This window comes from Neovison vison, chromosome 12 (assembly GCF_020171115.1).
Source record: "Neovison vison isolate M4711 chromosome 12, ASM_NN_V1, whole genome shotgun sequence".
In the NCBI taxonomy this organism is placed as follows: Eukaryota; Metazoa; Chordata; class Mammalia; order Carnivora; family Mustelidae; genus Neogale; species Neogale vison.
The window spans coordinates 88,741,583-88,753,585 of record NC_058102.1 but is presented as its reverse complement, the minus strand read 5'-3'; the positions used below and the strand labels follow the sequence as shown (position 1 = coordinate 88,753,585).

The window sequence follows — 12,003 nt, the reverse complement described above, 5'->3', positions numbered from 1 at the left end:
AAGGGCCAACCGGGGGTGTTGTTCCTACCTAGAAGCAGCTTCTCGGCCCCTTGTAGAACCTCTGTCAGGTTCAGCCTACTCGCCTCTACTCCAGCCTCCACTCCGGCCTCCACCATGTCCGTCAGGGTGACCCAGAAGTCCTACAAGGTGTCCACCTCCGGCCCCCGGGCCTTCAGCAGCCGCTCCTACACCAGCGGGCCTGGCTCCCGCATCAGCTCGTCCGCCTTCTCCCGGGTGGGCGGCAGCTTCCGGGGGGGCCTGAACAGCAGCATGAGTGTGGTCGGGGGCTACGGCGGCGGGGCCGGGGGTATGGGGGGCATCACGGCCGTCTCAGTGAACCAGAGCCTGCTGAGCCCCCTTAAGCTGGAAGTGGATCCCAACATCCAAGCTGTGCGCACCCAGGAGAAGGAGCAGATCAAGACCCTCAACAACAAATTTGCCTCGTTCATCGACAAGGTGAGGGCTCCCCACTCCGCGTGGCGGGCAGTGCCTGGGGCTGGGGGTCCCGACCTGTGTCTTGGTCGCCCTGTCTGTGGGCACTTCTCCAGCTCCCCACTGGCGACCTGCTGGCCCCACCCACCGTGGCCGCACTCCCCCTTCCAGCTATGACTCAGTCCTCCCGTGCCCTTTGGTTTAACCCCGGGCAGCGAGGGGGAGAGGGGCCGGGCAGCCCCTGGTTCTAAACCTTGAGGCGTCCTCCTTCACGCATCACCCCCCTACCCGAGTTCTGACTGGTCTGTGAAGCTTTCAGCTTGGAAGAGTCCGAGCTGCTCACCTGAGGGGTGGGACGGGGGTGTGGGAGCCCTGCTCCAGGTTAACCCTTCTCCCTGGTCCTGCCCCAAGGGCTCCCCAAAAGTGACCCTTTGCTTTCTTTCTTTCTTTTTTTTTTTTAAATTAAAAAGGGTTTGATAGGATTGTGGAATAAGGAAGCTGGTGACTTGACTCAGAGGGCAAATATTGATTGAGGCCATTGGCATTCCAGGCCCCGAGTGTGGGGGCATCGGAATGAGTCACGACCTGGCCCCCGGCCCTGGGAACCCGGGGTGGGCGGGGCCGGGCGTGGCGGAGACTCGCCCACGGTCTTGGGGTGAGGGGCTGAGGCCCTGGGTCTTGAGGAGGCGCTCCCCTCCCTGGGGCAGCTCTTAGCTTCTGGGGGGTGGGGTCAAGGTGAGGGGGGGCGCCAGGAGCTGGCTTCAGGAAAGCCCATCCAGGATTCAAAGTCTGCGGGCGTTGGACACCCCGCCCAGGTTTCTTGTCCTGCTCAAGCCCAGAGTTTATGGCCTCAAATAAGGCGTCTGTCCGCCAACGCCCCTCTCCCCAACATGGCCCTTGGCCCCCTTTCACTCTCCCCTACCCTGGCTCCGCCCCAGCCTGGCTCCACTTTTCCGAGGCCAGGCTCCGAGCCACGCTCCGAGCCGGGTTTTGCAACCTCGGGGCCCCGGGGCCCCAGTGCTCTGGAGGATTGGACCCCTCCCTGCTGACTGGCTCCTGGAGGCATTGTGGGAAGGGAAGGAGGCAAATCCTGGGGCAGAGTAGCGCCCTTAGGAATTGGAGTCCCCTAGGGAATGGGCAGGCCCCTGCTTAGGGAGGGCTTGCGGGCTTCTTGACAGAAGGCACCCTCGACTTTACTCCTTGACTGCGTTTTGTTAGCTTTGGGATCCTCACAGTGGGTAGTGAAGGGCAGGCTCTGAGTCGGAATTCCTGGTTCACCGTGCTGTGCCCTTTCCTTTGATGGGGTTCCTTTGCTAAATCTGATTTAATCTATAAAATGGGCATGATAATCCCTAAATCAAAAAGGTTTTGCCTATTCAAACGTATAATGTATGTAAAGAGCTTAGCAGAGTCAGCCCATATTAAGCAGTCCATTAAGGCTAACTGTAAAAAATCATTTACTTTTTATAATTTTGGGGCAGAATGACTTGGGGAAGAAAAGGATTTATAGAGAAGAATTTGTTGGATTTAGACCACACCCTTCAGACCACTTTCTCTTTTAAGTCCCCTCAATTTAAAAAAAGTCACGTCTTTGGGTCAGTTAAGGACCTCACATTCCTGCCTTTGGAACTCGTCTATTATTCTTTTAAAAATTTCCTTTCCTGGGGCACCCGGCTGGCTCAGTTGGTGGAGCACGTAACTCTTGATCTCCAGGTTGTTCGTTTAAGCCCCATGTTGGCTGTAGAGATTACTTAAAGAATACAGTCCAAAAATCAATCAGTCCTTTCTAACATGCCTTAGTTCCATACTAAAATCTGGATTCCTTGAACCCAAGGAGCCCCTTTGTGCTGGGGGCCGGAGGAGAGGGCTGTGGAATCAGGGGTGGAGTGGGGGAGGAGGAGACCTTTGCCTGCCTGGAGGAGAATCTCAGGGAGTGCAGTGGGGAGGGGGGTGTTCGGTTTGCACCCAGATCTGCCTAGTCTCTTGCCTCTTGTCTGGCTGAAAGTGACATCTGCCCAGAGAGGCTCCTGAAAGGGCCTGCCTGGGCTCCTCTAGGCCACCGCAAGGTTTGAGACCCAGGCTCAGAGAGGGGAAGCAACTCAGTGAGGCTCAGCAAGGGTTAGCTAGTGGCAGCCTTTGGCTAGAACCTAGGTCTTCTGGCCAGTGCTCTCGGGCCGAAGGGCTGCAGTTTCTCTGTAATCTGTAGGAGTGCCTCGAAGCCACTCCATATAATAATAATGATGATGATGATACTATTTGATACGAGCAATTAAATTTCTTTTTCAGTCTCATGTAAAGTGTAAATCGAAACTTGGCTCTTCTTACTGATTTGTAATATACAGTCGAAGTAAATAAGACCTGTTTGTTCTGCAAATACCATTCCAACATAACTCTCCTGGCTGCCCGTCCCTTCCTCTCACGCACTTGCTTGTCATCCCCCTAACCTCCTGCCCCAGCTCTTGGGGGACATGGCTCCCTAATCTGCTCACTATGGTGTCTTTTTCAGGCCACTGGGGATTCCTCCCAGAGCAGTTAACCAGCTCTCTGGGTTCTGGAGACGTCCCTCGAAGTGAGCTAGAGGAAAAGACAGTGTTGGTTCCCCCCAAGACCCCTTCCCTGCCTTGTGAGCCCGATGTGGACCTTCTTGCTCTTCCTTCCCTTATGCAGGTGAGGCACCTGGAGCAGCAGAACAAAGTTCTGGAGACCAAGTGGAGCCTCCTACAGCAGCAGAAGACCGCGCGGAGCAACATAGACAACATGTTCGAGAGCTACATCAGCAACCTCCGGCGGCAGCTGGACACCCTGGGCCAGGAGAAGCTGAAGCTGGAGGTGGAGCTTGGCAACATGCAGGGGCTGGTGGAGGACTTCAAGAATAAGTGAGTCGCCCTCCTTCCTCCTGCCCCCTACCCGCTGGAAGTCCACCGGCCCTGCCTAAGACCCTGTGGCCCCGTGCCTGATGGGCCGTGCAGTCCTGTATAATTAGGGTGATCAGAGGACCAGGTTTTCTAGGACAGTCTCATTTTGTGCCTGTTGTCCAGATGTAATTGTGAATAGCGCCCACCCCCTCTCAATCTGAGAACTGCCCGGGTTAGGATAACAGATTATATGTTAATACGTCCATGGTAAACCCAAGGTGGGAAAGGCCTCTGTTGTGTACTTAAAGGCCTGGCCCTGCTCCAGCATAGCCCATAAAGTTCTGCCTGAGGGCTCATGTCAGTCCCCGCTGCTGATCCTCTTCCTGTGCCTGATCCCATGTGTTTTCGTGGTCTCAGAGAGAGGTTTCTGGCTACAGGCTTCCCTGCTGAGTGACCATAACCAGTGGTTGTGAGGTGGGTAGAGAGCGGCTGGTTGAGGCAGAAGGACGAGACCTGCTCTTGTATCCTGCATCTTCATGAACTGAATTTTCTAGATATCCTTGCCTCCCCAAATACATAGGACAAGCTCACCTTTTGCCTTCATCCTCTGATTCTAAGTCTGTTTCTCACCAGATATGAGGAGGAGATCAAAGAGCGTGCAGACATGGAGAATGAATTTGTCCTCATCAAGAAGGTGAGGGAGCCCCCCTCCCCCACCAGATGCCGGAGGTGGGGCTTAGATACTTGGACTAAGGCTTTCTGGGTTCGGTCCCTAAATGTGTCCAAGTAATGGGATATTTGGCTATCTCCTAGGTATTCAGCATAGAAAAACCGACAGGGACGGGGTAGTTAGGTGTGTTTGGACAGAACTCTGGACATTGATGTTGGGACATGGTTAAGAAAGTGGAGCAGAATTGGAGGTGTGGCCACAGAAGACTTCCTGGAGAGGGAGGAGAAGGAGGAGGAGGGCTGCAGAAGAGGGAGGTAAAGGGGTTGGGTGGGGATATAGGTGTGATGGGGCAGAGGCTGGAGGACCAGGCTACAGAGTGAGGTGGGAAAGTCATTTAGTTAGAAGGTTCTATATGTGGGTCACTGGCTGCCCCTGGTTGCTGTCCTATGTGGGTGCTCAGCTCAGACTCCCTTTCCCTGCCACCCAGGATGTGGACGAAGCTTACATGAACAAGGTAGAACTCGAGTCCCGCCTGGAAGGGCTGACCGACGAGATCAACTTCTTAAGGCAGCTGTATGAAGAGGTACGTTCTTGGGGCCTAAAGACTGAGGGCCCCGCACCCCATCAGGCTCCTCCCTACCCCCAGCACGTCCACAGACAGCGTCTTACCACTGAATAATTATAATTATCAATGTAACCCAACATGGCTGTTCTATACATTTTGTCCCCCATTTCACAGATGAGAAAAATGGGCTTGGGAATGAAATAGTTTGTCCAAGGTGGTCATCACAGAGTGGTGACCCAGCTGTAATTTGAACCTGGTTTGTTCCCAGAGCCTTTGTTCAGAATCTTTGGGCTTTGTAGCAAGCTTTTTAGGGGCTCAGTGTTGGCAGCTGATTGGGGAAGGGCTCTGCCCCTTGGGTCACTCACCTGGAGCCAGGTGGCCTTTTGTCCTTGCTGACTTTTATCTGTACATCCCTTCGGGTTTCAGGCCTTTGACCCATCTTCCCAGCTCTAGCTCCCATCTTCTCTCCTCTGCTGACCTCCCTGTCTTGTCCCTAAGGAAGTCCCTCTGCCAAAGGGGGCTGCTTGTGTGCAAGGACAGGGCCTCATACCCCCTGTGCCATCCCCTCACCCCAGGAGATCCGTGAGCTGCAGTCCCAGATTTCGGACACGTCTGTGGTCCTATCCATGGACAACAGCCGCTCCCTGGACCTGGACGGCATCATCTCCGAGGTCAAGGCCCAGTATGAGGACATCGCCAACCGTAGCCGGGCTGAGGCTGAGACCATGTACCAGATCAAGGTGAAGAGCAGGGTCACAGGCTGGCGCTCCGCTCTGGCGGGTTCTGTGCCCTAGTACTTGAGGTGGGAGCAGGATTTCAAACTCTCCTGCCTGCTGTGAGCTGGGCCCACCGCGTGGGTGCTGGGGAGAGAGGGATGTCCGTGTGCCTGGAGGTCTGCGAAAAGGGCTGGCAGTGGTGTGTGTGTATGTGTGTTGGGGGACGGGAAGGGGAGCTGAGCTGGACACTTGCCTCATTCCTGCCTCACACCCACAGTACGAGGAGCTGCAGACATTGGCTGGGAAGCACGGGGATGACCTCCGTCGCACGAAGACGGAGATTTCTGAGATGAATCGGAGCATCAGCCGACTCCAGGCTGAGATTGAGGCCCTCAAAAACCAGGTATTGGCTGGGCTGGGGGTGGGAGAGGATCCTTGGACATGTCTGCTCTTGGGTGAGGGCAGACAAGGCAACAAGGAGTGAGGAGGCTGGGGTCAGGAAAGGAATGCTAGACCAGACTTTCAGCTTCTCAGACTGCCCCCTGGGTGGGGGAACGGTGCTGGGAATGGTGCTGAGCAGGTCCCTGGGGCTGTGACGGGCCAGAGAGGGGTGGGACAGATAGTTTAGGCTCTAGGATGGAACCTTTGGTTCCCTTGAGCCTGCTTTATTTTACTTGTCTTATATATCAGGGTAAGGTCAGGTTCTCCTGCTTTAAAGCAGTCTCGAAAGCAGAGATGTGGTCCAGTTAGTTAGGCTGGGGATGATGCCTCATGGGGTCCCAACTGAGAAGTTTATGCAAGGAAGTGCCTGGGAGCTGCTCAGGTTTCCCTGTCCTGCTTCTGAAGCCCATGGTAGCATTTTCTTTGAGCTAGGTGGAGTTGCTTAGTCTAAGTCAGGGAGAGGCTCTGGTTCCCAATAGAGAGGGGAGGGGGAGGGTGGGTGAAGCGGGAGGAGGCAACCAGACTCTGCTCTACCTGCTGACCTGTCCCCCTGCCTGCACAGAGGGCTGCCCTGGAGGCTGCCATTGCCGATGCTGAGCAGCGCGGGGAGCTGGCCGTTAAGGATGCCAATGGCAAGGTGGCCGAGCTGGAGGCCGCCCTGCAGCGAGCCAAGCAGGACATGGCCCGTCAGCTGCGCGAGTACCAGGAGCTCATGAACGTCAAGTTGGCCCTGGACATTGAGATTGCCACCTACCGCAAGCTGCTGGAGGGCGAGGAGAGCCGGTGCGTACTGGGGTCTCTGACTGGTGCTCTAGCCCTGGGACCTGGGGTGGGCAGGGGTGGGAATTGAGTCCTGTTGTCCTGGGACAAGGGCCTGGGGTTGGTTCTGATGTCCCATGTATCCTCTGGGTACAGGCTGGAGTCTGGGATGCAGAACATGAGTATCCATACTAAGACCACCAGCGGCTTCTCAGGTGAGTGTCTCAGCCTGGGGGTGGAGGGCAGGAGGGCAGGAGGGCGGGGCCTTTTTACACAGCTCCTGGTCATTTCCCTCTTGTACAGGTGAGCAAGCTGGGGCCGAGTTAGAGGTCTTGTCCAAGGTCACATAACTAATTCAAAGCTCTCGGTTTTCCCCACCCATCCTAAAAGCATGAGCCAGGGTGAATTCCTCAGCCCTGGGAACCATGTAGCAGATGGTAGGGAATGGGGGCATGGAGTCTGATGTGTGCTTGGCCTTCTGTGCCCATTTGGCTGTTCTGTTTCTGACCAGGTGGCCTGAGCTCAACCTATGGGGCCCTCCCAAGCCCTAGCCTCAACTATGGCCTGAGCTCCTTTCAGTCCAGCTTTGGCCCCTCCGGGTCCTTCAGCCGTGGCAGCTCCTCCAAGGCTGTGGTGGTGAAGAAGATTGAGACCCGTGACGGGAAGCTGGTGTCCGAGTCGTCTGATGTCCTGTCCAAGTGAACAACCACTGTGGTCCCACCCAGCCTCCCTGCTCTCATGGCTGCCATAGAGCCTTTGGGGGAAGGAGCCGTGCAGGGAAGCACTGGGAACAGGAGACTCACCTAAGACTCACTCAGCCCCAGTCCTCAGCCTGCCCCTGGGGGCGGTTCTGCTGCCCTGGGTACCCCTTCTTGTCCATGCCTCCAACTAAAAGCCAATTTGAGTGTCTTGTCCCAAATAAAGTCTCAGCTGGCTCTGTCCATCCCATTTGCTGTGTGTAGCCCTTGGCCATGGGGTGAGGGAAAGGAGGTCAGGAGGCCTCTCCTGGGACTCAGAAGCTGGGGTAGGGGATGGCTAGAACATGGAGAGGGGCACTGGGAAGGAAAGTCTGGCCTTCTCTGGCTGTTCCCAGAGAGACCTCTTTGCTGAAAAAAAAATAACAAACCACGTGACACCTTGGGCATGCATGTGCTCTTCAACACCCCATTTCATTTTATCTGTGCAATAAACCCTTTGAGGCAGGCAGGGGAGTTTTAGATACTATTAGTAGGAGAGAGTTCAGTTTCCTTTCTGCAGACCTCCCAGGACTGCTGGCACATAGGGCCGAGTAATTGGCCCAGCGGGAAAGAGGACGCTCTGGAGTTTGTACTCTGCCCTTCCCCAGCCTCTCCTCCTCGTCAGCCAGGCACATGGCCTTTCCTTGGGGGCCACAGATGTCTTCTTACCATCTTCATTCCTTTGCAGCTGGGGACCAAGGAGTCCCAGGTTTCCTTCCCCTTCCGAAGTCCAGAGTCCATTTGTAGCAATTGGACATGTCCCACCCACGGTTTCTAGAAGCCAAGATCGCACAGGACTTGGCATTGATAAGTAAGCTCTTCCCAGCTCCCCTGATGGTTGCACCCATCTGACACCGGTCCTTGCCATTCCTTTGCCACCCTTTTACATGCAGTGTTAACATTATTTTTAAGATTTATTTGAGAGAGAGAGAGTGCAAGCTGGAGTAGGAGGGGCAGAGGGAGAGGAAGAGAGAATCTCCAGTGGCCACGCCGAGTATGGAGCCCCACGCAGGGCTCGATCATGACCCTGAGCTCCTGACCTGAGCTGAAACCAAGAGTCAGACTGCACCAGCCAGGCGCTCCCACACGCAGTGTTTGTATTATACATACAGCTGAGTGAGTGAAGGGTGTGTGCCTTCTGTGTTTGCATGTGGAGGGCATGCTGTGTTGGTAGGGGTGTGTATGTGTTCTGTGAAGTGTGTAAAGGGGTTTGCCCATCTTTGCGGAAACTGCAGCCTCCAGGGTCTAGGGCGGGGCCAGAAGTTGAAGACACACCTGGGTGGGTCAGGTCATCTCTGGTCCCTGGTCCCCCCCCCCCGCCCCCACTGCCACCCTGGGGGTTCCAGGCAGACACACTGACCCCTTAGCACCGGACGAAGTGAGGACAAACCCTTACTTAGTTCTGACTTTCTGAAGCACAAGGAGAATAAAAGCTATGCAGAGAGTACAGTTGTGGGGCCAGTGGGGGCAGGAAACTCGAGTTCTAGCACTGCTATGGGGTCTCAGGGGTCCTGTCCCCAGATCGTTGGCTTCTCAGCGTCGGGGTTCTCCAGATATCTCCCTGGCTACTCAGCTCGACGATGGAGCTGCTTCCAGACTGATCCCAGGCATTCTACTTTCCCACCCGCTCCCAGGGCAAGGCCCAGAGTTCTGGACTCTGTCACAGTAAAGGACTTCCCTCTTCCAGGATCAAACTAAGCACCATTGTTTAGAACATGATTATTTTTTGGCAACAGCTCAAAGTAAGAAATTCATTTTTATCACAGCCTACAGACTAAGCAGCCTTCAGTTCATGTGGGACTGACTCTCAGCAGGTCCCAGGAGGCGGCAGGGTGGTATCAGAGCCCAGAGCAGGCGTGGCACCCAGAGAGAGGGACCTCTTGGCTCCTGAGACCCTGAGTCAATATTTTAAATTGTGTCCCACCCAATCCTTCTTGAAGCCAGCCACCCGTCTTATCAGGCCCCGCCCCCACACGGTGGGCATGTTGGGGGCATCTAAGGGCCCCAACAATAGCCTCCTGGTGTTTCCACACCCCAGGTGTTTGCTCAGGGAAAGGCAGGAAAACTCTGGGGGGAATTCCCTCCCTTCCTCCCCCTCCCTCCTTCCTTTCCAGGAAGTGTCTCTGTGTTCCCACTATGTGATCAAGCACATTCAGCATTCAGGGGGCACCAAATATAAGAGCTGGGCCCCCAATTCTCATTTAGATGACCCTGAGGAAGGATGGAAGCTAACATTTCTTAAGTACCTACTTGATGGCACATCTGGGGCTGCATCACATTCCAACTCTCCAGTGATCCTGGGAGGCAGGTAATAAAATCCCCATTTTACGCAAGTAGAATTTGCAAAAGGTTACACTGTAAGTGATGGAAATGGTGTCCAATGCTTGGTCTAGGGCTTTTATACAATCCTAGATTTTTGTCGTCTGTACTGCGTACACAGCTGAACAATTTTAAGCTTGTTTTTGTTTTTGAATGGACGATGTCTCCTGTACACAGTTCTTTTATTTTATTTTATTATTTTATTTTTAAAGATTTTATTTATTTGACAGAGAGAGGGTGAGAGAGAGAAAGAGAGAGCACAAACAGGCAGAGTGGCAGGCGGAGGAGGCAGAGAGAGAAGCAGGATCCCCACTGAGCAAGGAGCCCAATGCTGGACTCTACCTCAGGATACTGGGATCATGACCTGAGCTGAAGGCAGATGCTTAACGGACTGAGCCACCCAGGCATTCTCCCTGTACACAGTTCTAAGTACAAGGGGCCTCCTTCCCCACCAGCTACCTGGTTCCTCACCCAGAGGGTAACTAAGTTACCTGTTTCTTTCTTTCTTTTTTTTTCTTTTTTAAAGATTTTTATTTATTTATTTGGCAGAGAGATAGTGAGAGAGAAAGCGAGAACAAGTAGGGGGAGTGGCAGGCAGAGGGAAAGGCAGGCTTCCAGCTGAGCAAGGAGACTGATGTGGCACTCGATCCTAGGACTCTGGGATCATGACCTGAACTGAAGGCAGATGCTTCACTGACTGAGCCACCCAGTCATCCCTAACGTTACCTGTTTCTTGTAATTCATTTCAGGTAGAGTTTATGTATATATCATCCCTCAAGTAGGTACATGTATACAGGTGTACTTTTCACAAAGGGTATTATACTATATGTGGTAATATATGGCACGATTTGACATTCACCCAACACTTGTTCTTTCCATATTAGTATGTAAGTTGCTGCCTCTTGCTTTTTCAAAGCTTCATAATATTTCACTTATGGATGAGCCGCTATGTATGTATATATGTAAGTAAGCAAGCAAGGAAGCTCTACACCCAAAGTACAACTTGAACTCATGACCCCGAGATCAAGAATCCCATGCTCTATTGACTGAGCAGCCAGGCATCCCATATTTAAAAAATTTAAAAAAATTAGAAAAAAATTTAAATTTAAATAAAATTAAAAAAAAAAAAAAGATTTTATTTATTTATTTGACAGACAGAGATCACAAGTAGGCAGAGAGGCAGGCAGAGAGAGAGGAGGAAGCAGGCTCCCTGCCAGGCAGAGAGCCTGATGCGAGGCTCGATCCCAGGACCCTGGGATCATGACTTGAGCTGAAGGCAGAGGCTTTAACCCACTGAGCCACCCAGGCGCCCCTAAATTTAAAATTTTTAATATTTAAAATTTATTGTTAAATATATTTAATATTTAAATATCATTTAAATAATAGAAATTACGAACAATATTTAATATATAATTTAAATGGTGTTTAAATATTAATAAATATATTAAAATATTAAAAATTAATAAGTCTCAATTTTAATTCCAGTATAGTTCAAGTGCTACAGTTTATGTAACCAATCCTCAGTTGATGGGTCTTTTAAATTTTCTGCTTTGTCAACAAAGTTGCAGTTAATAAGCTTGGGTCTGTGGCATATCGTATGTGGTGGGGATACCTGAATAATTCCTGGAATTGCTGAGTCAGAGTACAGGTACATTTAAATTTTTGATTGGTATTAGAAAAGAATACCAATGGGACTGAATTTTAGTTTTCTAGGAAATCTACAGGTATAGAAGGCCCATGTTTGACCGGTGCAGATAAATCATTGTTCCTCATTGTTCTCACCTCTTACCCCTCTAGGAGCAAAAGAATGAATTTTCCAAGCATTTGTGGGCCACTCTCCATACATTGTCATTTTAAGGTTTTGCTTTGCCCATCCAACTTGCTCTGGGCTAGGATGGGCCATAATTGCCTCTTTGGGGGACTTTAAAGTAGCTCAGGGTGAGGGCCAGACAGATGATAGTGTTAAGGCCCTGGGAAGGGAGGAGGTGCTGGGAGCAGTAGCAGGGAGGAAGGAAAGGGAGGCCTGGGGATCAACAGGGCTGAACATGGTTGGTAGTCCCTGGGCTGGCCACTCTGCTGCCGCTTGGCATATCCTGGGGGGGTGTTAGCTGCTCTGTGTATCCCTCCCCGCTTCTGGTAACAGAACTCTCTCCTGACCCGGCCAGTGGCACTGCCTCCCACTTTTTTCCCAACTGTCCTTCCCAGCTGCAGCCTGTGGTCCTGGTGGCCAGCCAGTCACACACCTCCTCTCAGGGCCCACAAGAGTGGGTGGGGCCAGTCTGGCCAATCAAAGAACAAAGGCTTTGTTCCTTTCTTGCTGGGGAATGACGGTAAGGGCGGTAAAAGGCAGAAAGCGCTTCATAGATTTCTGCTTCTAGAACATTTCCCCGCTCACAGAAGATTCCCATGGGCCCCTGGCTAGAGTGCTCCTTTAAAAGGACGGATCAGGTTTGGTTAGTCTCCTGCTTGCAGCCCCTCCTCTTGACAACATGCAGGAGAAGGCTCCTGC

General features: G+C 52.6%; 1 protein-coding gene across 1 annotated transcript; it reads left to right on the top strand.

Moving 5' to 3' along the window:
* Positions 1 to 16: 16 nt before the first annotated feature.
* Positions 17 to 7,386, top strand: KRT8 (keratin 8). The gene is made up of 9 exons (XM_044226609.1): positions 17 to 456; positions 3,100 to 3,308; positions 3,921 to 3,981; positions 4,445 to 4,540; positions 5,098 to 5,262; positions 5,516 to 5,641; positions 6,242 to 6,462; positions 6,595 to 6,653; positions 6,950 to 7,386. Exons 1-9 carry the CDS (start codon positions 115 to 117, stop codon positions 7,138 to 7,140), a joined length of 1,470 nt encoding a protein of 489 aa, XP_044082544.1. The 5' UTR covers positions 17 to 114; the 3' UTR covers positions 7,141 to 7,386.
* The last annotated feature ends 4,617 nt before the right edge of the window (positions 7,387 to 12,003 follow it).

Bases quoted from the DNA above. Each gene is read 5' to 3' on its own strand.
- KRT8 (XM_044226609.1), top strand. From the start codon at position 115: ATGTCCGTCAGGGTGACCCAGAAGTCCTACAAGGTGTCCACCTCCGGC. The intron at 4,541-5,097 runs GTACGTTCTTGG...CCCTCACCCCAG, and splicing joins TAAGGCAGCTGTATGAAGAG to GAGATCCGTGAGCTGCAGTC. The intron at 5,642-6,241 runs GTATTGGCTGGG...CTGCCTGCACAG, and splicing joins TTGAGGCCCTCAAAAACCAG to AGGGCTGCCCTGGAGGCTGC.